The sequence below is a fragment of the Eublepharis macularius genome, chromosome 1 (genome assembly GCF_028583425.1).
Source record: "Eublepharis macularius isolate TG4126 chromosome 1, MPM_Emac_v1.0, whole genome shotgun sequence".
In the NCBI taxonomy this organism is placed as follows: domain Eukaryota; kingdom Metazoa; phylum Chordata; class Lepidosauria; order Squamata; family Eublepharidae; genus Eublepharis; species Eublepharis macularius.
Window position 1 is genome coordinate 100,134,362 of NC_072790.1, and position 27,324 is coordinate 100,161,685.

General features: G+C 39.1%; 1 protein-coding gene across 8 annotated transcripts in view; it reads right to left on the bottom strand.

Annotated features, from left to right (window-relative positions):
- Nucleotides 1–27,324, bottom strand: part of FYN (FYN proto-oncogene, Src family tyrosine kinase) — a 153,643-nt gene that overhangs the window by 14,572 nt on the left and 111,747 nt on the right. For 6 of the 8 annotated variants that reach the window (XM_054975589.1, XM_054975554.1, XM_054975571.1 and 3 more), the window contains 7 exons: nucleotides 22,066–22,323; nucleotides 20,926–21,022; nucleotides 14,454–14,552; nucleotides 11,840–11,943; nucleotides 8,426–8,575; nucleotides 3,416–3,580; nucleotides 867–1,046 (listed from right to left, as the gene is read on the bottom strand). In XM_054975589.1, the coding sequence (XP_054831564.1) occupies nucleotides 867–1,046; nucleotides 3,416–3,580; nucleotides 8,426–8,575; nucleotides 11,840–11,943; nucleotides 14,454–14,552; nucleotides 20,926–21,022; nucleotides 22,066–22,312 (1,042 nt within the window). In that variant the 5' untranslated portion in view covers nucleotides 22,313–22,323. Of the gene's footprint in view, nucleotides 1–866; nucleotides 1,047–2,829; nucleotides 2,986–3,415; nucleotides 3,581–8,425; nucleotides 8,576–11,839; nucleotides 11,944–14,453; nucleotides 14,553–20,925; nucleotides 21,023–22,065; nucleotides 22,324–27,324 lie in introns of all 8 variants that reach the window. The other 2 variants (XM_054975598.1, XM_054975607.1) reach the window with 2 other exon arrangements.

The following is a 27,324-nucleotide window of genomic DNA, read 5'->3' on the forward strand; positions in this document are numbered from 1 at the left end:
GGAAGCACAGGATAAAGCCATGTCGCATCTCAGCCTAAATCTTTGGATGATGTCTGCCTGCAGCTTTACATAGATGTTGACATGGGGGATAGAAGGTAGAATCTTGTGGAACTCTGTAGGCCAGAGGCCAACGGCAAAGCAGCAGTCCCCCAGCATCTTCACAGGAGGACCAAAACCATTGCAGAACAGCACCTCCCAGTCCCAATCCCGAAAGGTGGTCCAGAGGGATATCATGTTCGATGGTATCAAAAGCTGCATAGGGGTCCAGGCGAATTAAAAAGGCCACATTCAGCCCATCTCAATATCTACAAACTATGCAAAACTGAATTATTCAGGAGAGATTTTTTTTATTCAGGAAGTGAGGCTTCCTCTGTAAGGAAATGCTTCAGAAAGATGCTCTAGTAAAGGGATAGGGACTGCAGACTATACTCCTGCGTACTGTATGTTACTGTAAATATGCTTCTACTAGGTAATTTCTGCATGGTTTAATGTGTTATGTTTAATGGCTTATGCTTTCTTTCAGCTCTGTATCAGATTTCTGCTTGTTTTCAAATGTTGTTATCCAAACCCTACTGCATTGTTTATTGGATGTCCCAGCCATAGATCATATTGACTTTCGCCATGTAGTCTGATTTGAGACTCAGCAAGAAAGGTGGGCTATAAACAATGTAAACAAATAATAAATAAATAAAAATGTGCATCTAAAGGGTGTAGAAAGACATATTGTTACAACTCTTTACTTCAGCAACAACAGTGTGTCCAAAGTATACTTAATTTGCATTAAACAGCTAGTGAATATTTCCATATTCTGCAGCCATTTATAGTCAGTTTGAACATATTAAACAAAGGCATTATTATTAACTTACCTTTACTCATGTATTCTGTGACTATGTAGATGGGTTCTTCAGATACCACAGCATAAAGCTGGACAAGTTTGTCATGCTTCAGCTTTTTCATAATTTGTGCCTCCTCAAGGAATGATTCTGGGGACATTGTACCTGGCTTCAGTGTCTTTATTGCCACCTTAGTATTTCCATTCCAAGTACCTACAACAGAATCCGCATATACAGTCAGAGGAAACATTCCATGAACAATGCTTGTACCATGTCAATATAAAAGTGCCTGTGTAGTAAAGTGCAGTAAATGAAACATTAAGAAGTGGGTGCTACTGATACTGTAAAATTTTAGTAACCCTCTTTAAACAAGATTCATATACTGTGGTGACTGCATTGAGCAATGATGTAGCAAAATAGCTTCAAATCCTCAGCTGTTAACTTCACTCAATGACCACTGTCATTGTATCTCATCCTACTCAAATAGTATTCTCTGAGAAAGGTAATATAAAGAGAAAGCATATGCTGTCCAAGTCCAGATTACTTCTGCACACCTGTGCATATGGTAATACATAGAACAGTACCTACTGAAGTTCAATAATTTGTTGCTATGTTTGATCTATTTATAACCCAAAATATTTTCTACGTAACCATATCCCTGGATTTTTTTGTAAAATTTGAAATAAGGAGCACTTACATTTATATGCAAAATCAATGAACTGAATAATAAAAGAAGCTATATTGATAATTGCCAAGTCTGTTGCTGTCAAACCAGCAACATTCAAGTTCATTAAGAAAAAAAAGGTTGCTTGGCTATTTTATTTGTAGTGGTAAATGTCATTATGAGAAGCAGAGTAAATGATTATCCAAATACTACACACAGCAGGTAGGTTTTGCTCTCATTGCAATAATACTTCTTAGTGCAGCGCTTTATTTTTCTTCACAGAGGTTTATTGAAGCCACTCACATACATGGGGTAACAAGATGAACTTGGGGACACTGCTTAGATGGCTTAGTGTTATTTATATCCCCCCTCCATTTAATGTATAGCCTACCTTTATGCCATTGAACCTAAGGTGGTATAGATACTGTTCCCAGGCACTCTGCCATTCAGGCACTAACTACAACTGCTTAGGTACAGTCAAGTAAATGCATCATGTGCCTCTGGAGCTCTCAGGGAGACTTACCTGTCACCTTCTGTTGCCAATTTCTGCCAGTTGATATAGACTTTTTTTTTAAAATGATACGTTTTGTTTGGGTTTAATGGCTTTTAATCTGTTAGCTGTCTTAGAAACCCTTGATGAGGGTAGAAAGGTGGAGAATAAATTTTGCAAAATAAAATATTCCAGGTCACATATTGTACATGCCTGCATTCCAAATTATTTCCCATTTACTTAGTTCCATAAAATTTATTGGGAACTCTACATAGTCCCACTCTTTCTAAAAAGGAACTCGTGTGATGAAACTTAGGAACTCACCTAAGTCATTGCTCTCACTTTAATCCTAATATATATATTTTACAGCTGTTTCCACTGACAGAATAATGGGTTGGATCCAAAGGATCTACATCTGGGATGGGAATCTATGGTTTCTGTGGATTTTTTACTCAACCTGCAAGCCATGACCTGCAGAAGCAGTTTTTTGAGTGATGGGGTTCGGGGGCGCTTCTGAAGATAGCAGAAGGGGTTTGAAAAGCTCAATTTCATGAGCAGATTTCTATTGTAATTCCTTGAATCCAACCCCATGTTTTTGCAAAACCAGCGTAGAAGCATTTATAGTACCACATTGATGCATCACTCATCATGGCGTAGACCAAGCAATTCTGGACTTGCACTGCAAATTGACAGACTCGCCCATTATTGATGCACAATATTAGAAATGGTAGCTGAATTTGACCACATCATATTACTGTGTTTCATCTAGATTTAAATTTTTGAAACTGACTTTACATGTTTGTAATTATTCTTCCCAAAGAAAACAGTTTTCGCTGCCTTACCACACCACACTTCAGCGAAACAGCCCTGACCCAGCTTCTTTTCCAGAAATAATGAATCTCGTGCAACTTCCCATGCATCTTTAGCCAATCCGACAGTTTGTGGAGTGTTATTCGATGCAATCACAGTTAAGTTAATACATAAACCATCAGCTTTCTCTATAGGAAAGGAAATTAATAAATGAAATATTTATAATCTAGGTAGCTATGCATGCGCTGAGAAAGATGGAAGATGGTACGTCCTTCAGTGCCCAGGCTCAGTTAATTTCCAGATAGCATGCTTATGTCAAGCATCTGTGTAACTGATCAGAATGTGCAAAGCTTGATTGCTAAGCTGAAGGTAGTTTGTCAAACCTGACACCTACAGCCAGGGACATGTAACACTGCCTTCCTTTAAAAAAAAAAAAAATTACTCAGTGCTTAGAATGAAAAGTTTTTAAAGCCAGGAGCATGTTATGCTAAGTAACTGAAGACATCTGCTTTTTGATATTGTTGGCCATGATTCATTTTGCTTCCACATTCCATCTTCCATTCTTGTCTCTATAGCTGAGATCCTATTTTAAAATATAGTAATATTTGCTCTGCGTACCCATCCATACTTCCCCAAACTGCCCATTTCCCAGTCTCTTGATCAACTGTAGTGATTCTCGTGGAATTTCCCAGACATCTTTGGTTTTGACAGACAGATCAGTAAGCCTTGGCATTCCTTTATGACAAGGGACTACTAAGCGGCAGCAAAGACCTGCAGCTCTCTCTGATGAAGCAGAAGTGAAGCAAAGGGGAAAGAAAAGAGTAACCAACATGAAAAAACATAGCAAGCAAGAAAACAGTGCTAGTAAACAAGTTTCATTATCTGTTAGTAGCATTCAAAAAAAGTTTGAGGATAAACAAACTGCACACTTAAAACATTCAATTGAAAATATACAGAGGCATTTTAAACACTACTGGGAACAGTGATGGTCTGAGGATAAGTGCAGAGAAGGCAGAAAGGTCTGTCAACCACAGCTGAACTCACCAGCTGTTATAAAAGTTGTATGTGGCAGAAAGGCCTATAGAAGGAAGGCTAGAAGCAGCAGCAAGTCAGGAAAGGAAGACAGAGGGGCCCTAAGGAGGCAACACTCCAAGCAGGAAAAACCTAGATAAAAAGTGGTGGAGGAGGGTGTCAGGCAGAGATATGAAGGGAACAGGAGAATGCCAGAAAGAGGAGTCAGAAGAGCAATGCGTATAGCCAGGAGCGAAAAAGAAAGGAAGATATACATTCAAATACAGTGGTGGTCAGTGAAGTGCGGTAGAAGGCAACAGTTGCTGTGAAGCACTAACTGAAAAGGAAGAGAGCTCTGTATGCTTACTGATTTACAGTGGAGTGGCTTCTATCCAATACTACCACTCCACTGAGCAATGTTTAAGCCCCCTCCAGCCAAAGGAGACTTCCTCCTAAGTGTGGCTCTTTCATGGAGGAGGGCTCCTTGGAGAATGGTTGGATCCATCCCATTAACTGTCTTCTCCACAAACATATGCACAAAGCAACATGCAGTAAAATCAAAGAACATAAAAATACAACTAGTAAAATCAATAACACAGTAGAAAAACTGCAGCATGAGGGAAAGTAAATGATTCAACAAGGCCAATTAATAGGCTCCTTAAAACAATTTCAGCAAGATCACGTAGGTAGTTAAGGCAGGGAGTGGCTCGTGCAAACACTATACAGATGCCCTGCTGGTAAACGGCTGGCAATGCTCTGTCTAGAAATGGGATAATTCTGTCATGGGCCCATAGCCACACATGCCACTGCTGTCCATTTACCAGCTGTGTACCTGCAGTGCACTGTGAAAACTGTCCCTGCTGTGGCTGCCTCCTTCTCTGTCCTCTCTCCTTCTCAGCTGCTGCTCAGCAGCAGCCATTTACTGTTCTTCATCCCACTTCACTGGCCACTGCTATTTACATCTTGATTTGAAAAAGCTAGTCAAATATGTGGCTGCAGCAAACCATAGCCTGAAAGTCATACAGAAATAAATGCCTCTTTAGCAATAGATTTCCCTACCAGCTGTAACAATCTGCCATGGATTAATATTCTGGCTCTGTATCAACAGAACAATCAAGAGAAAAACTGAAAAATTATTAGTACATAGGAAGTAGAATGTGGACTGCCCAGGTAAAGTTCAGAAGCAAGTAAGAGGGCAGATTAGTTTTGTAATAAATAGTGAGTTATACACATTATTAATTAATGTTATAAAACAGGCGACACATAGTAGACAAGTAGTCTTCTGATTAGCATAGCCATAGGCCAAGTAGAAAGAAAAGACCAGAATTTACAAAGTTTCTTTGGTTAAAGCGGGGGAGGGGGGGGACAATGAGCAGAGTTGCACACAGAAATAAAACAATGCAGGAACAATCCCAAACAGATAATGTTACTATAGTTTATGACTGTTTTAGATATTGAACATTCTAACAAGCATACAAAATTCCATTAACATTTCTTGAAATAAACAATAGAAGATCATTTTAGAACTCTGCTTCTCTAGCTTTCTCTGTATATTCAAAGATAAAGACACACACATTTTCTAAAACATTTTTAAAGGATTAAATAAATTATACAGATGCATTCCTGCTAATTTCATAGCTAAGAGTGCTGTAATAATATACTCTCTCTAAAGTGAAAAATATATGGTACAGTACATAGAAAAAATTGATATATTCTATCAAATTACCAGTTAACCCCCTCAGTAAATTGATATACTAAAATGCCTTAATATGGGACTAACAAGTAATAGAAATTTGTTCTAAGTGTGAAGGAGGAAATCAGCCTCAATAAAGAAATGTCATTAGTATTCCATATCAATCACAATTCACAACACTTCCATGTTTATGCATTTCTAAGCAGTGAATAAGAACTGTATTTATACCCTAATGCTACATTAGTAGTTGATAATACAGTATTTCCATTCACATAAAAACAGGTTTGGAAAAAAGTGGATTTCAATAAAACATGTTTTCAGAAGCTCTGGAATCCTATTCAGCACCTTCATTGCAATTCAGGGAAAAACTTTTAAGATATTACTAGTTTTTCTAGATCAGACGTTAAGAAGCTATAAGCTGTAAGTAAGAACAAAGGCTGTCAGGTTCACATATCTGTGCTTTGTATGGGATGATAATGTGAATCATTTGTAGACTACCTCTGCTACATCACATAGTGAACACAACTAGTGCATTCTGCTTTGAAACCTATCCTATTTGGGGTGCAAGGTAAGGCCAGGGCAAGTGAAAGGAGGGAAGCGCTGGCACGAGAGTCCTGTTCCTTCCTCACAGTGGCTATATCAAAGCCGGTAAGACCAACTTCTAATCCACTTCTTTTTTCTATCACCTTTGAACTACCCTGTCCCCTGCTGTGGGCAGCAGTAAAACCAGAAAAAGTGAAGGTAATTGTGTGCACTCTTTCCCTCTTCGTGAAAGTGGTAGTAGCACTGGAGATACTTTTGGAGGGGAGGAGGTATGAAGAGGTAAACCCAAAGAACTGCCACAGCTACTTGGTCAAAGAGCTAAATGGTAGGTAGAAAGCTTTCCTCCCATTATCTCAGTTTTCATATGATCAGTGGTAATGGCAGTTTCAGGTATTTTTCCCTAGGGATGCTTTTCCATGGATAACATTTAGAAGAGACATTGTAGATTTTCTGTCCTAGTCACATGGGCTAAAGCATGCATAGGCTTGCACGCTGTCAGTTTCACAAATAAGCTTCAATTTATTTTTTAAAATGAGATGGAAATGACTTCCTTCTGTCACATATATGTATGTGATGATCCTGTGACGAGCATTTCCTTAAATATGTTTGAAGCGGGACACTGGCTAGAGACGCATTTGGGCCCTGAGATGACAAAGGAATAAAAGAATAGCTGAAGGAAGAGGGAGAGATGGCAAAGAATCTAAATGAATTCTTTGTACCTGTGTTCCCTGTGGAAAGTGTGAAGCTTATACTATGGCTGCCAACTCCAGGTTTGGAAACCCCTGGAGATTTGGGGGTAGAGCCCCAGTGGAGTATACTGCCATAGACATGCCATTTTCTCAAGGGAAACTGATCTCTGTAGTCTGGAAATGACTTGTAATTCAGGGAGCTCTACAGGCCCCATCTGGAGGCTGGTAGCCCTAGCATAAACACGAGGAGAGAGGCACTATTTTTAGGAATGGAGTCTGAAGAAATGAATCAAATTGAGGTGACTAGAGATGAAGTTCTAGACCTATTGGGGAAATGAAAAAAACAATGTCTCTGGGTCCTGATGGCATATACCCAAGAGTTCTTAAGGAACTCAAATGAGAGAGATCATTACTCTATTAAGCAGTATATCAGTAGGATCTGAGTCCAGTGGCATCTCAGGGACTAACAAGACCTTCAGGGTGTAAGCTTTTGATAGCCAAAGCATCCTTCTTCAGAGCTTAACCTTCTTCAGAAGGGAGCTCTGACTCTCGAAGAAGGGAGCTCTGACTCTTGAAAGCTTGCACACTGAAAATCTTGTTGGTCTCTAAGGTGCCACTGGACTCAAATCCTACTGTTCTACTGCATACCAACACAGCTACCTACCTAAAACTAAGCAGCAAGTATGGAAGAGGGCAACCATGATGATTAAGGTTTGGAGCAACCTTCCTATGAGGAAAGGCTAACGAGTCCAAACTGTTTCACATACATTATCATGTAGCAATCTGTACAACAGCTTTGCAAACATGGTATTATTATTCCCATATAAATATCTTTCATAAAAAATAATAGCATTCACTATTTCCTCAAATAATAAGAAAATTAGCAATTGTAATGGAAAAGTGAGGGAACCAAGGAGTTATTAAAAACTGAATGCCAAAGTCAACATGATATTGTAGATATTTATAATGTGATATTTATGGAATTAATAAAAAGCTAATAGATGCAGTTCAGGGTCCTAATTTGGTCTGGGGTCATGGCACAGGAGGAGGTGAAGGGGTTTAACCCTCACAGAATTTTGAAATCTGACTTCCTCCTCTGGTGCCATTTGCAGCTGTGGAAAGAGAAAAGAGTTTGCGGAATTTATTTCTTTCCTCTACCAGATTGTATAAATCTTAATATTTAAAAGTCTCTTTATACTCTGATTGCTACTGTTTTTATAGTTTTCTCTACTGTTTTTAATGGATTGGTTCCAACATTTCTATATTGCTAAAGGTGGAGTTTTTCTCTAATGTAAGGAGTGTTGGCAGTGCCCGGCTCCCTGTGCCCGTGGAATTGTCCTTGCTTCACAGGAAGGCTTGACCATTAGCTAAATAGAAAACTGCTGGAACCAACCCATTGTTTTCACTACTGCTTATATTCTTTTTTGTTTTACATATTTTTTTAAAAATCCTTTCCTTATATATATTCTAATGGATCAATATGTTTACAGGTTGCCTCAGGTATTCTTGAGAATAGAAAGGCAGGGTATAAATTCTAATAAATACATAAATAAATTAGAAGGGCCAATAAACTCAGTGCAGAAATATTAAGCTCCTTAACATTTTCTCCTGAAAGACTTCCATAGGCAATATTTTGTATCTTAAAGGCAGTGCGTATACAACAATATATATTTGGCATATTTGGAAAGTTACCTGAATAATGCTGAACAAGTTGCTGAAGTGTTTCAAATTGTGCCCTAGTTGTAATGTAATATCCACCATTGTCGAGTTTACGAATTTTATAATGTTTGACATGATCTCCTTTCATATCATCCCAGTCACGAATAGATAATGAATAGGCACCTATTAAACAAAGAAAATAAAAGCTTAACAAAACTAGAAATAGTTATTCTAATTAAGATTAATTAAAATGCTTGATAACATATTGTACTCCAAAAAAAAACAGAAAGCATGAAAGCATAATTAAAGTCATGGCTAGGAAACTCTGTTCTCCTTTACATCAAGACTCTAATAAGGGATATAAAACCCTGTACCCAGGACTTTAGGAAAGCTAATTTCTAAGAGCTCAGAGAAAAATTAGGTGTGGCTTAGCCAGATTTGGGTCCAGTGGCACCTTAGAGATCAATAAGATTTTTCAGGGTATAAATTTTTGAGACTCAAAGCTCTCTTCTTCAGGTGTGGCTTAAAATGCTAAGAGGGAAACCTCAAAAGGAATAAAAGATACTGAAGCACAACCACAAACTATTCCAGAGAGAAGCAAAAATAGGAGACATCTAAAGAACTCAATATGGCCGCACAAGGAAATCTCTGTTGAACTGAGATCTAAATGTATAGGACATGAAAGGAAGGACATATTGCCAGAGGCAAATACAATAGAGTTGTCCAAACCTGTAAAAATAGTTTCAGGAATGCTAACACCCAGAATGAGCTGAGCATTGCAAGGGATGCTAAAAACAATGATAAAGGATACACATGATGTGTAAAGCAAGAAGAATAAGAAAGGGGTAGGCCAGTTGCTTGGGGAAGAGGTACAAGACAGAACTACTTAACTCTTTTGCCTTGGTTTCTCCTACAAGGAGAATTATGTCCAACCCGAGAAAAGCAGAACACACAATGTGAGGCTTGCAGCCAGGCACAGGCAAAGGGACAAAAAAATCTAGTAACATTAAATGAGTTCAAGTTTCCAGGGCCAGGTGAATTGCATTCCAGGATACTGAAGCAGCTTGCAGATGTTATTTTGGAAACTCCATTTCTAGACTTTGAGAATTCCTGGGGAAATGGGCGAGATCATGGAATACTGAGGACAAATGAGTGTTTCTCCAGTCTTTGAAAAGGGAAACTACAGACTGGTCAGCTTGATGCTGATACATGCTAAAATTCTAGAGAAGATTATTATTAAATGGTCTGTCTACAAGCATCTAGAAGAGAAAGTGTTGATTACTGCATGAGCCTGCATGAGTTTATCATGAGTAAGTTATGCAAGACCAATCTTATCTCCTTGTTTGATAAAATATCTTGGTAGACCATGGGAATACAGTCAACATAGTATTCTATTGATTTCAGCAAAGCATTTGACAAAGTTTCCAATGGTATCCTTGTGAACAAGCTGGTAAATGTGGCCTGAACAATGTTACTTTCAGGTCATGTCATAGTTGGTTGAGTAAGTGTACTGGACTGCCCAGTGATACAGTGCTCTTTATCAAGTTGGTGCTAGAGGCCTCCAGTAGAGTACAGCAGGGGCAGCCTCTGTGTTGATGAACATTTGTAAAAAATTACTTTGATGAGAGCATAGAGGGGATGCTTATTAAATCTTCAGTATACACAAAGCTGGAAGGGATAGCTAACATAAAAGACATGGTTGGGATTCAAAATGATCTTGACAGGTCTGAAACAGTGAGTCAAGACAAACACAATGAATTTCAACAGGGAGAAATGGGAACTGTTGCATTTAGATTTTAAAAAAATCAAAGGCACAAGTATAGGATGGACAAAACTTGACTTGGCAGCAGTACAAATAAGAAGCATCTCAGCGTCTTAGTTGAGCACAAGCTGAACATGAGCAAGCAGTGCAATTTCTTTAGCATATGTTTATCCTCCCTTCCTCCAATGACTTCAAGGCGGTATGCATTATGTTCCTCTCCATTCTGTCCTCATAACAATCCTATGAGGAGGGTTAAGACAAGAGAAAATGTCTGGCCCAAGGTCGCCCAGCAAACTTCATGGCAGTGGGGGGATTTCAACCCGGGTCTCTCAGATCCTAGTCCAACACTCTAACCTCTAATGTAGATGCTAAAAAAAAGGGAATCTCAGGCTACATTAACAGAAGCACAGCATCCCTATCAAGATAAATAATCATTGCACCCTATTCTGCACTGGATAGACCTCATCTGAAGTACAGCACATTTCAAGAAGAACAAGCTACAACATGTCTGGAGCAAGACAATGAGCACAGTGAGAGCTCTGGAAACCAAGCCCTATGAGAAAAGAGCTGGGCATGCTTAGCCTGCAGCAGAGACAAATGTGTGGTGGGGGTGTGGGGACTTCAAATATCTAAAAGGCTGTCACAGAGAAGGTGTTAGGAGACGTGTTTTCTCTTGTTCCAGAGAACAGGATTAAAATGCAGATTTTGGCTAAACATTAACAGAAACTTCCAAATGGTAAGAATTGTTCAACAGTAGAACAGACTGACATGGGAGGTAGTGCAGTCTCCTTTACTACTACATGTCTTTAAGCAGAGGCTGGATGACCATCTGGTTCAGATTCTCTAGTTGCATATTCTTGAACTGAGCAGGGTGTGGTACTAGATTAGCCCCAAGAGCTTTCCAACTCTATGATTATAAAAGGAGACTTTGCTTGGCTGAAAATGGATTGGTGCAACTTTCAGTAGTTAAAGGTCAAAGGTAGCACTGTAGAGGCAAATACTGGATAACATTAAGTAGCATTTTAGCATCTGCAAAGTTTTTAAAATCAAGAATAGTTCTCAACTGCTTGAGATCCATGGGCCATTTAAACTCCATTACTAGCAAATGCTTCCTCATTGTATGCATATGTATCACCAAGTTGCAACTGACTTATGGCTACCCCAGAAAGGGGCTTTCAAGGCAAGTGAAAAGCAGAGGTAGTTTGCCATTGCCTTCCTCTGCAGACTCTTCCTTGGTGGTTGCCCAACCAAGTACTGACCCTGCTCTGTTTCTGATGAGAAGCTGACTATACCAATCTGTAACCCCTCCTCCTTCCTCACTATTCAAGCAAAATTGTCTTGATTATGACTCCTTTTTTATTTTCAATCTTCCCCTTCCTGAGAACAACAGAATTGCATTCTCTTGCAAAAAAAGTTCTGACCAGTCAACCCTGAACTTTGTAGTTTTTTCTCCACTCAAAATGTTAAGCTAGGATCACACAATTATATCTATTGTAGAAGTTATCCTATGAACCTGAAGGTTATTCAGCAACAATTTATGCCGGATTGATTTTTAGTGCTTGCAAGTTGCATGAAAAAAAGGGTTATCAATGTCTGATTAGGAAGCATTTCATGCTGACTGATCATTCAAATGTAGCTTATATGTTCACCTGTCTACATAGCAATTCAAATACTGCTTATTCTACCTTTGGTGGTTTCACTCTCTCGAATCAGGAAGGTCCCTCGGGGGTTGCCAAATGAAAGCAGTTGCCTCTCAGCGTCCTTTCGTCCAAGCTTGCCAAAGTACCACCTAAATAAAAGCAGCAGAAATGCAAAAACATTTAAAACTGATGATCTCTAAGAAATCAGAATGTGAGGAGGAGATTGAGTAGTATTGCTTAATATGTACATTTATAAACAGATCTTTTACAAGGATAATTTAGGGGGGGGGTTACTCAAGTTTTGTGTCCTGAAAAGACGAGAAAAAATTTGTTGCAGAAAGTTAGTGGTGCAGTCTTTTTTTATTCTCAAAAGGAAGTGTTTTTAAAATATTATAAAAACAGTAGTAAATATAAATTCTATGCTGTTGCTCTGCTGCTGATAGCTGTTAAGATCTAACTTCTGAGATATGCTGAAAAGCCTGAATGCAGAATAGAAGTATGCAGCTGTTTACCTACAGTTGGATTAAGTTCCAGATAGAACAGTTTATGTAACCAGGTCCATTGTAAACTAATTATGTAATTCAAGCTTTTAATTTATTTATGAACTTCATTTATAGCCCACCTTTCTGACTAATGATGGTGAATTACAAAATACAGAAAACTATTCAATCTGCAGCATAAGACCTCAAACAGATAACAGATGCAACAGGACTAGAGTTACAAAATTGGAAAACAATGCAATGCTGTAATCACCATATCTAAAGATGACATGAATTATTTCTAGAGAAACAATAACAAACAAGCCCTGAAATTTAACTAATGAATGTTTCTATTGTAAATCAATCAAATTTACTCACACATGCGCCAAAATGGAAGGCAGACGTTAAAGGCAAGAATATTGAATGACTAGTGGAAGTGTATATGCTTGGACTGTGATATAACGACTGCCAGGATGAAGAGATGAAACGGGTAGATTGCTGGCTTCCCGTTGCAGCTGTGTATCAGTTCTTCCCTGCTGCCTCTCATTGTTTTCATATGAGACCATATACACTGTTTCTCCAATAGAAACTTATTGCACTGAAGACCTTCTGGCATTGTTTCACCACAAACTTACTGGGACTTTGGTGATTACTGTTCAGACCTCTGGTCAATTCTAGGTACATAGCACTTTAATACTGCACAGGAATTCTTGTTGAATTATATTTGAATTACTTATATATGGTGCTTTGCCCTCTGTAATCACCCACCCTGTATATATATATATTGTTTATCTTGTTCAGTTTGACTATAATGTTGCTTTAAATTTGATTGATTTACAATAGACACATTCATTAGTTAGATTTCACGACTTGTTTGTTATTGTTTCTCTGTACACTACCATGAATTATTTCTAAGCTTGCCATTATTATGTATTTAATTCTGGCCAAAATGTAGGCAGCTTCTGTTCTATACTGCCTCTATTCTATACAGCTCTAACATAAAGGAAATCTAGACCAGGAAGTATTGGATGTTCCTAGTTTTGGGGAACAAACTTGTTCTTCTCTTGGTTTTATTTTATATACCGCCTCATTTATAATTTTTATCTTGCCTCATCTCCTTAGAATCAAGATAGCTTACAAAACACCAAGTAGCAAACACATAAAAATAATATAAGTATCAAAAAGATGATAAATAAAACACAAAGAATAAAAACAACACCGAGAATAAAAACACAACACAACCTGCTAAAACAATTTACCTCCATTAAATGTCCTCTTATATCAAGGTATTTTCTGCATGCAGAAAATGAAGACACCTTCTACACCCACCCTAGTAGGCCATTCCAAAGGACTAGACCAATCACAGAAAAATTTCGTGACCTGATAGTTGCCAGTTGGACAATCCTAAGTGATGGCATCGCAAGAAGGCAGCTATCTACAGAACACAGCTGGCAAGTGGGAGTATACCAAGATATGTGGTTAATAAAGTGTGAGGTCCTAGGCTTTAAAGGTGAACTTTGAATTGGGCCCTGAAGCAAACAGATGCCAGAACAACTGATGCCGCATACAATGATCTGTTCTGAGCAGCTGAGCCCAGACAGGAGTCTCGCTGCTGCAACTGATATTCCTGAGATGTCCAAAGGCAGCCCCACAGAGTATGTTACAGTACTACAATCTGAATCAGCATAGCTAGGTTGGCAGAGTCTAAGTAAGGGCTAGCTTACTTAGACTCTGCTAAATGTAACTGAAGTAGACTTAGCTAAATGTAATTGAAAGAAAACACTGTGAACGAAATGCCCCTTGTAGGAGGAATGTATTAATAATCTTTCATAGAGAGCTTCCACTTTCTCCCAGAATTATTTTAATATCCAGAATGGGCAAGGATCCAGTTTGCAGGAAGTGCCTTTACAAAACCCAAGCTCTCTGTCAATATCAATCAGGTAGACCAATCTGAAACTATGCACAACACTCTTGAGGAGAGGTTGCCACTGATACCTCCAGCACATGATCTACCCTCAAACTGGCATTTAATACTAACAGCTAATTATTTATCGGCACAAACAAAAAAAGAAACTAATCTGATGTCACATTGCTTGAACATCACAACTGCACAAATCCCTTGCACCTTCTTCAAGTACAGAATTAATAAGCCTTTCATAAAATGAAAAAAACCCACATACTCCTCTGCTTGGATAGAGTCGACTGGAGCCACATAATTACTGGGAATATAACCAGTTTCTCCTGTGGTCAAGGAACGTGCTTCCCACCAGTCTCCTTCCCTGTAAAACAGAAGGAGATAACGTTAACAACAACAGAAGTCACCCCCTCAACTTAAAATCGTTCATAATTTTAACAGATATGAAACTACTTTCCATTTTACACATTAATTCTATAGGCTATGGACAGTACCTTGCCACCACATGCAGCTCAGAATCAGGAATTCATAATGAATATAAGAAAAGGAATGCATTTGGTGGGAATCAGTAGAAAAAGATAACTCAATAATGACTTAAAAGAAAACAGTTGTACTTGGAGGGAGGGATCTTAAAAACTGTGATCAGAAGATGCTCATGAATACAGATTCTGCCCATGTCCCCTTCTCACTGAAGAGCTGATTCTAAGGGTCAGGGAAGCCTCACAGACTAAATGCCTCAGAATGGCAAAATTTCCCCCACTTCCTTCTTCTGCCAGCAGAGCCTCTTGTGGTAGTAGAAGCTCTGTCGATGGACTAGGACGACTGAGATAATTTTTCCCAATTCATCCTCTTTGCTGAAGCCCATGGTTGTTTGTACATGAGGTATCCCTGACCCCCATCATTCCAAGGGGGGCTGGGGAAAAGGGAAGGAGAGAAGTTTCTGTTTCCAAGCATACCTCTTCATTGCACTTTGTAAGATACAACCTATACCGTATAAATATAATATATGTACTAAAGGATATCATCACACAAGTTCTAAATTATCTTCCTTTTGGATAAGAAATAAGTGGTAGGGCATGGGAATGGACATGGGAGTCACTGGGTATTGGTAGGGATATTGTTATATTCTTTGTAGTTTATTAAAATTAATCTTAAATAATTTAATGAAATCTGCAAGTCCTTTTACCACTAATGATTTATATCTGAGGAAGTAAAAAATATGATTCTGACATGGTAAATGTTGGTGTTTTATGCATGGTCACTTTATAGAACAGATAAGATGGGTTTCAGAATCTATTCTGCCAAGTTATGCACCTGCAAGGGAGTCATAGGAAGCAGAAACAGGTTTTGTCTGTCTTTTCCCTGTTTTTTTCCCCTGCACATTTTCCACAATTTTTTTAAGCCACTGCCCACCCACTGCTAGCGCACGTTCTGCCTGTGAGGAATCAAAATATCTATTTCTGCTTCTCTTCCCCCTTTCCTTTCATGGGAGCTGATTGGTCTATCCGAGGGTAACCACACCCACCCTCCTCAAACCTTTTTTCTGCCTTTTTTTGTTTAACAAAAGCACAGTAACACTGCAATGTTGATCACCAGATTAATATGCTTAAACAGACTAAACTCAAGTGATCTTGTTGTGTTAATGACTACAATCTTCTAGCTTTTATTTATTTTTTGACGCAGAAGTTGGAACGCTGCAGTGTTAGGTTTCCGTGGAGCTACTTGAATGTGCATCAGCTGCACTGCCCACTGATTCGGCGCAGTCTGCAGGTTGGCCGATAGACAAATTATGGACAAAAGACGGCGGGGAGGGGGTGAGGATACTGGCCACAATGAGCCAGCACAGCGCCAAAGCACATTATCGCTGGCAGCCTGCAACTGCCTCCACTGCCAAGCCTGAAGCCTCCACCGCCCATAAGTCCCCTGCAAATCCTCACCGAAGTAATTTTTGCAGGCGTTGGACTTTCAAAATAACAAATGTCAGCACTTGGAAGGGGAGGGGAATGACGGACAGCAGATGTAGTAATGTTGCAATGTTACAACGCATGTGCAAAATTTTAAAAAATGATACGTATTGCCCTAAAGCCTGAAAACTACAGATGCTTTCTCTTGCATCTAGAATAAAAACAAGACACCAAATCGAAGCTGCCTCTGATGGTGCAGAACACAGGAGAGCCATGTCGAGTCCATGTTGATCAGGACAAATTCTTGGAATGGCCGCTTTTAAGTGACCAGGCATAAAACACTGTTGTTTCATTTATTTATTCATTTATATCTGGGCTTTCTCCACAAAGCTGTTTTTGTTGTTCTCCTCTCCATCATTTTATTCTTATAACCCTGTGGGTAGTTTAGGCTGAGATAGTGTGACTAGCCCAAGGTCACCCAGCAAGCTTCCATGGCAGAGTAGGGATTCAAAAATGGGTCTCCCAGATCTTAGTCCAACACTCTAACTACAACACCATCACACTAGCATGCACCACTGGTTTTGAGTGGAAAAATATTACAATACACATACCAATTTTCTCCCTTTTACCGCCCCCCTTTATTCTCCATGTTGTCCCTTACCCCCAGGGCCAACATTTCAGGGAGCTCAGTGGGCTGTAGTGGGATGAAAGAATCTGGTGGTTAAAAAAACCATCTTTGGCTCCAACTCAGAATAATTATTCATTATTGCATTCCCCATTATTGAAGGACTGTCTCCTCCCATATTGTCCAGACCACCAGTTAAGATCTGCCTCACAAGCCCTGCTCTCTGTGGAGGGCAACCAGAGACAGAGCCTTTTCATAAGAATGCAGCCCTTCCTTGTGGCTATCTTTTACACACCAGGCCAAAATATTTCTGTATGCTTGGGTTTTTAATAAAGGGTTGATTTAGTCTGAAAATTGTTGTATCAAGCTGTCAGTAGTCTGTTTTATAGTCTATGTTTTCATGCTGAGATGAATTTTTTAATACTGGGTTTTAATTAAAATCTTTTAAATTTTGTTTTTATTATTTTTGTTTTGTGATCTGCTTCAAGCACATTCCTGGAAAGGGGGCACAATTTTTCTAAACAAACAAACAAACAAACAAACAAACAAACAAACAAACAAACAAACAAACAAACAAACAAACAAACAAACAAACAAACAAACGTTTCTTGATAATTTTTGGATAGTCCCCCCTTTCTTGGTTTTAGTAGAACCTGTTTAGAAGGGCAGCTTCTTTCTGCTATGAGGAAGCTACCAAAAAGTCATTTCTTTGGGAGCAAAGGGACAAACTAAATGTGACATGGGAAGTCCAAAATCAGCTTTTGCCTACTTTTTTTTTTAACGCAGCCATGGAAGAAAGATGATTTGGGTTGAATAAATGGAATGAGGAAACTTTCCCTCATGCTGTTTTCCTGACCTAAAATTGGGGCAAAGAACAGTTTGCGGGGTCAGATTTAGACTAGGAAAACAGTGAAGGAGAACATTTAATAATTTTCTTCCTGTGCTGCTTCATTTACTTCTAGTGCCACTGCTCCAGCCCAGTTTGCCTGCCCCATCCCCTTGCTGTTTTGGAGCCAGAAAAAAAAGTGGGATATCCTCATCATGGATTTCTCACATCAAGTCTAATTTAATCCTAATTCAAGCCTATAAAATCAAGAAAGCCATAACATACTCCATGGGGAATAATGAAACTTTATGCCTTTCATAAACTGAAAAGCTATTAAAAAAGGATATTTTAGAAATTGCTAAGGGTCTGTGTACACTCAGTGGGATTTTTTAAAAAAAAATCTTTAAAAAGCAGACCATCACAACGTACCTTAAACTGCTTTTGAAATTTACCTCAGTGCTGAATATAACCTCTAAAATAGAAATTCTGTGAGTATCACTCGTATGTTATAGTATGTGATAAACAACTTGTGTCTACTTTGCCTCGTGCAAGTGTTCCTACATGGAAGTGATATGCTTTTTAGGGAAATAGCCTTCAGCAAAGCAGTCTTAATACTGCACAAAGATCTCTTTGTTGTTGCTTTTTACTTCACTATTGATACAGTTTTCTAAAAATGCCACTAGATGGAGATATTTTATCAGATCCATAAATATTGTGCCCTCTGTCATGAAATCATATATGAAAGGGAGGGCTAGGCATATAGACAAGAGGTACATTAATTTATATAGTTCTATTTCATATAATGTGCTCCTCATATATTGAATGTATTGGTGTGGATGGATTCAATAGCTCTAATCATGAGACGTACACATATATGATGGGCACTTTTCTGAAACTGGAGACATCTTGCAAGATGTCTTAAAGGCAGCGTACACTGCATGCAATCAAGTTCATAGGCATGAGTACTGAGACTATTTGGCCCTATATAAACAGTAGATTATTTTAAAACTGCCTTTGCATCACTGCTGCCTAAAAGAGAACATTAATAAATTGCTTCTCTAATACGGTCAATTGCAAAGCCATATAAGATGATCCTCTGTATTTAAAAAAGCACACATTTTGTGTCATATAAAATTTTAAAATTTTAAAATTTTAAAATGACTTTAAAATTTCAGTCATCGTTTGAATATATTTTCTCCACAATATGGAGCTTCATTTCCATTTTTTCTAGGAAAATCCATAGAAAATCATAAAGAGCTGAAGGTTTGCTCAGTTCCTGCTTACATTTTTATTTTCGATATTTCCATCCCTGCTCTCTAATCAAGCTGATTACATTTTGCATTGTACTTTTACATCCTGAGTCCCTTCTTTGCAACATACCTCCCACTTTCTTCCTGGGGTGTAAGGACTCGGGGATCTCAATTGCTACTTCTATCTGACAAAGGGAGCTTGATTCTTAAAATCTTATACCCCAGAAAAATCCCATTGGCCTTTAAGGTCCTACTGGACTCAAATCTTGCTCTTCTACTGCACACCAATATGCCTACTCACTTGAAACTGAACATTATTGTGCTCCTGTTTACTGGCAGAGCTGATTAAGGTCTTTCACATGCAACCAACATTATTTTTCTTATTCTCAGCAAAAAGAACTCAATGTTAACATGCATACCCCATCAAAATATTCCTGTGTAGTTAGTTCTCATTTCCCCCCTATGCCTTAAGTTTCTTGCCAGTAAGGATTATTTGAAACTCACCCATTGACAACATATAAAATAACAGCGATTAAGAATTTGAAATGAATTTGCTATTCAAGCATTACTTTGCAAGGTCTGCAGCAAAAGTGTTTTGAAGCATAAAAAGAAGTAGTTAATGTAAATCTTTTGATAGTTTATACTGTTAATTTAAAAGAGAATGTTTTTTATGTAACTGTTTTCAAAGTTAAAGTTGAAGCTTCTGAGCTTTCATTTACATCAAGACTCTTCATCATGAAATTGCTTCTTTTCAATTCAGTCTCCACACTGCCAAGCATCACAGTGAAGGTATTTGGTTACAGTTTACATAGTTACAGCAAGAACTCATTTGGCTCCTTGTGAACGATGTGCATAACTCCATAATACTCTTACATATATTAAACATGTTTAAAGGGTGATTCTTTAAGAATTAGATCCAGAGGAGTTAGCCGTGTTAGTCTGTAGTAGCAAAATCAAAGAGTGTCCAGTAGCACCTTTAAGACTAACCAATTTAATTGTAGCATAAGCTTTCGAAAATGCTACAATAAAATTGGTTAGTCTTAAAGGTGCTACTGGACACTCTTTTTGATTTCTCTAAGAATTGTTAATCAGTGCAACATACCATGTACATGCTTTTAGACAAGCATTTTACAAACTGTGTCAGTAGAAGTCTTGACTTCTGAAAAGCTATTTTATCACTTCTGATTAATTTATTCTATCTTTCAGATTTAAGGACTGAACCTCAATTTTGTCTTTAGGAGACATATTTCAGCCTCTCCATGCATAGAAGACAGGGTACATTGGCTTCTTCTATGAAGGAAAGCAAGTAAGCGAAGGATGGCTGACAAATAAGAGAGAGATTAGTCTGGCTCATTCCTCTTGTTCCCCACTCTCCTGTTGTGCAGCTTGACAGAATCCAGCTGTGTACTCTTTCTAGATGCATTCTAGTGCATCCTAGATGCATTAGGAGCAAGAAAAGAGGTAAACACTGCTAGGCACACCATTCAAGCACCAAGACGGAGAGGAACACAGAGAAAACAGGATAAGATCATTTATTCTCTTGCTCCCTCCTCATCAACCACCTGGCTTCCAGTTCTCGTACATGTATAGAGACAACTTGCATGCTGGATCACGGCCAAGTTGCTTTGTGATAGTTTATCAGAATCCTTTTTTGCTTCCTTGGGGATAAGCCTTTAGGACTTGCTAGGATTTATATCTATGGCACTGCCTTTTTGATAATGGGTTTGTTCAACGTAAGGACAAAAATAACAACAAAAGATGAGATATTTCTGTTAGCTGGTTTCTATTCACGAAATTCAGCAACTGTTATAACCGAAGGCATATCAAGGTCAAGAGTAATGCAGTGACAGAATCATGGTTGGAATTTCATTTTTATTTTTGTGCTGGTACACAAAGGAAGATCTTGGGTGTTGGTATTTCCAAATTAAGAATATTTAACTTTTAAAAATTTTTATGCACACTTCTCCCTAAAAAATTAAAGTGAAAGCAAGTGATCTAACTTTATGTGCCTGTTTCTAGAGTCCACGATACTTCAAAAACCAAACCAGATGGTTTAAGCGAATCAGTGTCGTTTACATTACAAAACACTTTATGAGCATTATGAAGAATGTGATGCAAGAACATATACTTACGAGCTGTTAAGTATTTGAAATTTTTCTCCTTTATGAAAACTTAAGTCATCTTCTGTTCTTGCTTCATAATCATATAGAGCCACAAAAAGAGTTACACCTATGGAAAGATATGTACACGTGAATACAGCTTTGAAGACTTACACTGTTGTTACTTAAAAAAAAACCACTATTACATAATAGGAAAGGAAAAAGAGTTCTTGTAGCTTCAACAATAAGATTCTTTTTTGTTACTCAGAAGTTCCTAAATTTTACATATATCCAGGGCTTTTTTCTGCGAAAAGAGGTGGTGGAACTCAGTGGGTTGCCCTCAGAGAAAATGGTCACATGGCTGGTGGCCCCGCCCCCTGGTCTCCGGACAGAGGGGAGTTTAGATTGTCCTCCGCACCGCTCAGTGGCTCAGAAGGCAATCTAAGCTCCCCTCTGTCTGGAGAGCAGGGGGCGGGGCCACCAGCCATGTGACCATTTTCAAGAGGTTCCGGAACTCTGTTCCAATGCGTTCCTGCTGAAAAAAAGCCCTGCATATCTCACAAATGAATGTTTTTGTCACAATTTACTTCCAAGATCAAATACACTATGCTTAGTACTTATATAGGACTTTTGCCAGTCCGAAGTGTTTCACATCCATTATTGCATAGTAATCTTTACAACAGCTTGGCAAAGTTGATGAGAATTATTATTCCCATATTTCAGAGGTGGAGGGGGAAGGGGAGCCCGGGGCTCAGAAAACAGTGAACTCATGGCAGAGGTAGGATTTGAGCCAGGCACTTGAGTCAGCACAGCTCAGGCTCTAAGCCCCTGGGCTACAGAAGCTCTTGCAGAAAATTAAGTAGTTAACATTTTCAGCCAACTGTTTAGACTGCATGTGTGAGCACTGTGCATACATGAGGACTGTATATGAGTAATATGAATTGGTACATGCATGTACATGCAAATGGAGAACTGCATGAGAGAATGAAGCAATGAATGAAAACACACCTGTAATCTATTATGTTCTGCTGTACCTGTCCTTTGTAAAAAAGAACCATTTTACTGCCTTCAAGATACCCAGTAATATAAGGTTAACATTCTTGGTTTATGCTAAAGAAATCTCCTAGCATGCTTAAAATAAGGATAATGGATGCGTTTCTTATAATGATTTACCTGTTCCTCCTCTTGTGCGCAGGGTGCCAGTATGTGATGAGGAGTTGACACCACCAAAGACCGTCAATCCCTGTCCTCCAGCTGCAGTGAAGTTGTTGTAGTTTGGAATTGAAGTCACACCAATACTTGGATAATGCTGTGGAGTTGGATCTGTCCCATAACGATAACCTGAACTCTGGTTTAAGCTGCCATCTCTCTCATCTGTCAGTTTTGTTGCTTCTTTATCCTTACATTGCACACAGCCCATTATCTAAAATCCTGGAATATGTAAAAAGGAAATATACCGATTGTTAATACAATTCCTAATATTAATGCCATGTTCCCTATAGACTGAAGCTTGTCTTTGGAAACTCAGAAACATCAAGTAGTAAAGAAAGTAACTCCCTTTCCTTGAGCAGCTTCTTGAGCTTTCAAATTGGAAAGCTCAGAAAATATGGGAGGTCACCAAAGAAGATTTTTTAAAGAGACATCTTCCTTCTTAGCATTACCAAAGGCACTTCTGATGGCCTGTGCTAGTCCTTTGCTTGCCACAGTGCAGATAAACACAAAGGATAAGCTATGGGTTCAAAGGATGTGAAAGTACAAAAGAGGGCAAGCAAGATGATTAAGAGGTTGGAGCACCTTTCCTATAAGGAAAAGCTACAGTCTGGGACTTTTCAGTTTTGGAAGAAAAAACCTTACAGGGGGACATGATAGAGGTTTATATTATGCTTTTGTGGACAGAGAGAGCTTCCCCTCCATCTCCCATGGTACTAGAGCTCAAGGACGTACCAGGAAATTGATGGGTTCAGTACAATCAAAGGAAATACTTTACTGAACAAGTAACTAAATTGTGACCTCTGAACACCAATGGCTAAGAGGCAACATCAGGGTAAGGTCCTGGCTTCTATGCCCTGGTTGTTGGCAGTCCTGGGCAACTAGAAAAATACAAAGGGGGGGTAGAGAGCTTAACCACAATTCAGCCACGCACCACACAACAAAAAGAAGCTCACCCCAGGCGGAAATTACCCAAGGCAAATATACAACTTTCTGCAATTTTAGTGTATAATACAAAAATACAAGGAACCATAAAATAATTCCAAAGACCAGTAAATGTACAATATTATTGCCAATAATAGCTATAGCTGGTATAGTCCCCAATTGCACGAAAAGGGCAATGGCCCTAGTAGACGTATATAACAGCCGTAGTCCAACAAACTGTCCCAATCCAATACGTGTAGAAGCCGCTGAAGGTAAGCAAATTAAAGCAACTGAGGCAAAAAACAGGAGACGTCCCGGTCCGACGCTTGTAAAAGCCGCTGTAGAATGAGCGGGAACGGATGAATAAGGCACTGAGGCCAAACACAACAAGCTGTCTCAATCCGACGCTTGTAAGAGCCGCTGTAAGGTGAGCGGGAACGGAGAGCTGAGGCAACGAGCGTAAGCCGGCCAGATCGTTCTCTTTTTCTCGTTTCAGACCTAATTACGTCTTTCATCAGGCCATAATATATCATAAATCACAATTTTAAACTCCCAGGAATTTATCCAACATATGCGGAGTCCTGGGCAACTGTTTGGTCACCATATGAAACAGGATGCTGAGTGAAATGGACCACTAGTCTGATCCAGCAGAGCTCTTTTTATGCTCTCATTTTCTAAAGCATCTTTACATCCTGTGACAGTGATATTAGGCCTCCTTTTAAACTACTTCAGATTACAGAATTTCCTGCCCTTATCCTTCTACAGCCACAAGCTCGTTTTAACATACTGCTAGCCAGGTGGATTTCTGAAAACAACCATCTTACATCTTGTTTGTTAGCACTGTGAAAAATATTGTTCAGCTATTAATGGCAGATTACATATTTATCTCCCAGAAGGGGTATGATGCAGGTAGAAGAGAATGATCAAAGTGTCTAGACTGGCATACCTATTTTAAGAAATTACTGATTTTGTAATGGATCTGACAAACCCAGAGCATAGCAGTTCCAAATCTCTCTAAGACCTCAGTCAAGATGGACTCTGTTAGGCTTCTTGATAATAAAGGGCAGGGCCTCCCCTCCTCTCCAGCTCCTTACTCTTCTTCTGTTTCTTGAGATGGTAGCAGTAGCAGCTCATCACTGTTGCCGTTAGGGGCGTGCACCAAAAAAAAAAAAAAAAAAGATCTTGGTGATCAGGGTTTCAAAGATACAAAAAAAATTCGGTATCCCTGAAATCCGGACCATGTTTTCTGATCTGGGCTAGAAGATCCCAAACTTATTCAACCATTATTCCCTGTGGAAAAAACTGTCCGGGAGGGCTGCGGGGGCATTTTTCAATCGAACTCTATCAAATTTGTAGGGAACCTACTCCTGACTATCTACTAAAGACCCTCCCCCATTTCAAAAAGATTGGACCCAGGGGTCTAATTCTATGCCCCCCTGAACAAGCTACCACCAGCCACTCTCCTTTGTTATCCACTCTCCATTGGTATCTATCACACCCAACCAGGGATTTCTCCTCTCTCTAGAGCTGTCTCCCTGTTTCAACTGGGAAGGGACAATCTCCTCTTCTATAGAAGATCTACCTTTTTCTTTTTGGCCTGTTTGGGAGTCTGCACTTACTACCGAAACCTCCTGCTAACTTTCCCAGTTCTCCAGCTGGTATTAAAAACTGCTTTTCCTGAGGACTCTGTCTCTCAACTCCTTCACACACTGATTTTTCTCTCTGCCAGGACTCAAAATCCTCATCTCTCAGCTCAGGCTACACAATCAGATGGCTTTGGTGTAACCTGTCACTCAAAGCTCTCTGACTCGAAGAAGATTTAATTCTTAACAGTCTCTAAAACATACAGACAGTCACATATGGGTACAGAGCCAAGTGGGAAAAGGCTAGTATAGACTGGACTGTATAGCTAATGCATAGGCAGATTTTAGGGCTGCAATTTTGCCAGTGCCTGCTACCACAGTGACAACTACCAGATTCTTGTATATATAGTTCCTACATATACACAGGGAGTCTGCTTTGTTTCCCTTACACAGCATGAATACACCACCCATGGGCAGAAGCATCCAGAGCTTTTGTAAATGCAATGACAAGCATAGTGTGGGTTTAGCTTTCCAGCCTACCCACTCCCATCAGATACCGCTGAGGGTGTGTAACTTGGTTCAAATCATGAAAATAACAATCTTTGCAGTCTCCAAACATCCAGGGTCCAACTTCATCATGGCATCGAGCAACCTCTGAACAAGGCTGAAGAACAGTCTATTGTGCCAAACCAGATTCTTTCTCTCCCACAGGTTCAGAGATCAGAATTGCATGCGTGTGCGTGCTCTCTCTCTCTCTCTCTCTCTCTCTCTCATACTGATTTAATTATATTTGAGAAACCTTCAGAATCTGAATTTAGCAAGGAAATGCTTTACTGCAGAGGAAGGGGAGGACCTGACCCTAAAAGCATTGTTCACATGCTGAGCCAGCACAAATGTGAATTATTAACTGCAACTTGCCAAAAAGAAAAAAACAGCTATTCAAGAAATGAGTGCCAAATGAATACGCATCTCAGAAAACGATGCCAGCAACAAATATGTATATAGGCCTTCCATATTTAAAAAATTCAGATTTTTAAAGACTTAATAGTGACATCAGTGTAATAGATAGCTATTTAATTAATGGATTGTAGCTAATTTTTTTTTCTTTTACGGGGTTTTTTGCTTGTGTGTGTGTGTGTGTTCAGTGGGAAAATGGGAGAAGTGGGTGGGGAAATTTGATGGAGAGGTTATTTCCCTTTCTATTGTCAGTTTCAACTCGGCTCCAGTGTGTGGGCTGTACATGCATAAAGGACGCTTGATTACAGGACTTTGTGAGATGTGACAGAGGGTGTAACCCACATGTTTCTTTTCAAGCCAAGACTGTGAAAGGTCCTCCAGTTCCTTGCTTGCAGACAACAACCAAGCATGATGTCACTGGTTACTAGTCAGGATTCAGAAGAAACTGAAAGCAAGTTGCTGGGCATGATTCAAAATGAATCCAAGGTTTTTGCATATATTTTTAAATATAGCCTCCATTCTGAGTGCAAAAATGTGTTTTTTGCTTTAACACAAGCTTCGCTACACTGAACACAGCCATTAATATTTTCAGAAAGTTAGAAACTTGTATATTTCAACCAGCAATGATGCTATCATTCAACAAAACCTCAAATGATTTACACCAAACCCTTTAGAGATTTATATCCAACAATCTGTGCTGCTTAACTTACAGTGAACATTTTTTTAAGTAGGTCCATTAAATGACATACCTCCCCTCAAAATCTCTGGATTGCGAGGTCATATGGCTGTTTGATAATTTGTCATGGATATTATGAGAAAATTGTACACAAAGCCTAATCTTGATCCACTTTTTCCCCAGCAAAATTAGGCTGTTTTTAAATAAACAGGTTTACCAGTTCAATGCATCATTAATGACCTGCCACCGATGCTGGACAACGATTCCATTCTCTCACTGGTATTGAGAGGCAAATCTTTTCTTGCCCACAGATAGCACCCCCCCAACCTTAAACAACTCCTCACTCACAACAGTGCACTTCCCAACATGGGCACGAACTCTGGAACCAGGGCCTGCAATAAACCAAGATGCCATTGCCAACTCTGCCCCCATATCCACTCCAACAGCACAATCACTGGACCTCACAACACCAGCTACACCATCTCAGGCTTGTTCACTTGTTCGTATTCCAGTGTTATATACTCCATCAAGTGTCAGCAATGCCTTTCAACTCTCCATATTGGACCAAAGAGGCCAGTCCTTTCGCAAAAGAATGAATGGACATAAATCTGATATAAAAAATCACAACATTCAAAACTTGAGGGAGAACATTTTAATCTTCCAAGACATCCCATTACTGACCTAACAATGCAATCCTAAGAAGAGTTACTCCAGTCTAAGTGCATTGATTTCAATGGGCTTAGACTGGAGTAACTCTTCTTAGAATTGTACTGTAAGAGTAGCATTTTTCAATCAGAGAAACTTCAAAGGAAAATCCCACTGCTCCTTCAGGTCTAAATAGGGATGTTGGATTCTTCTCCCACTACAGATGCTGATTTTCTGCTTTTCACACCCCAACTCTATCAAGCTAAATTACAGTATTGTTATGCCTTACACCTTTACTTTAAACCTTCTGACTGGATAAAACCCTACATACTTCCACTTTTAAATGTATCTGAAGAAGGGATCTTCGATTCTCAAAAGTTCCCACCCTGGAAATCTAGTTGATCTTTAAGGTGCTACTGGATCTGAATCTTGCTCTTC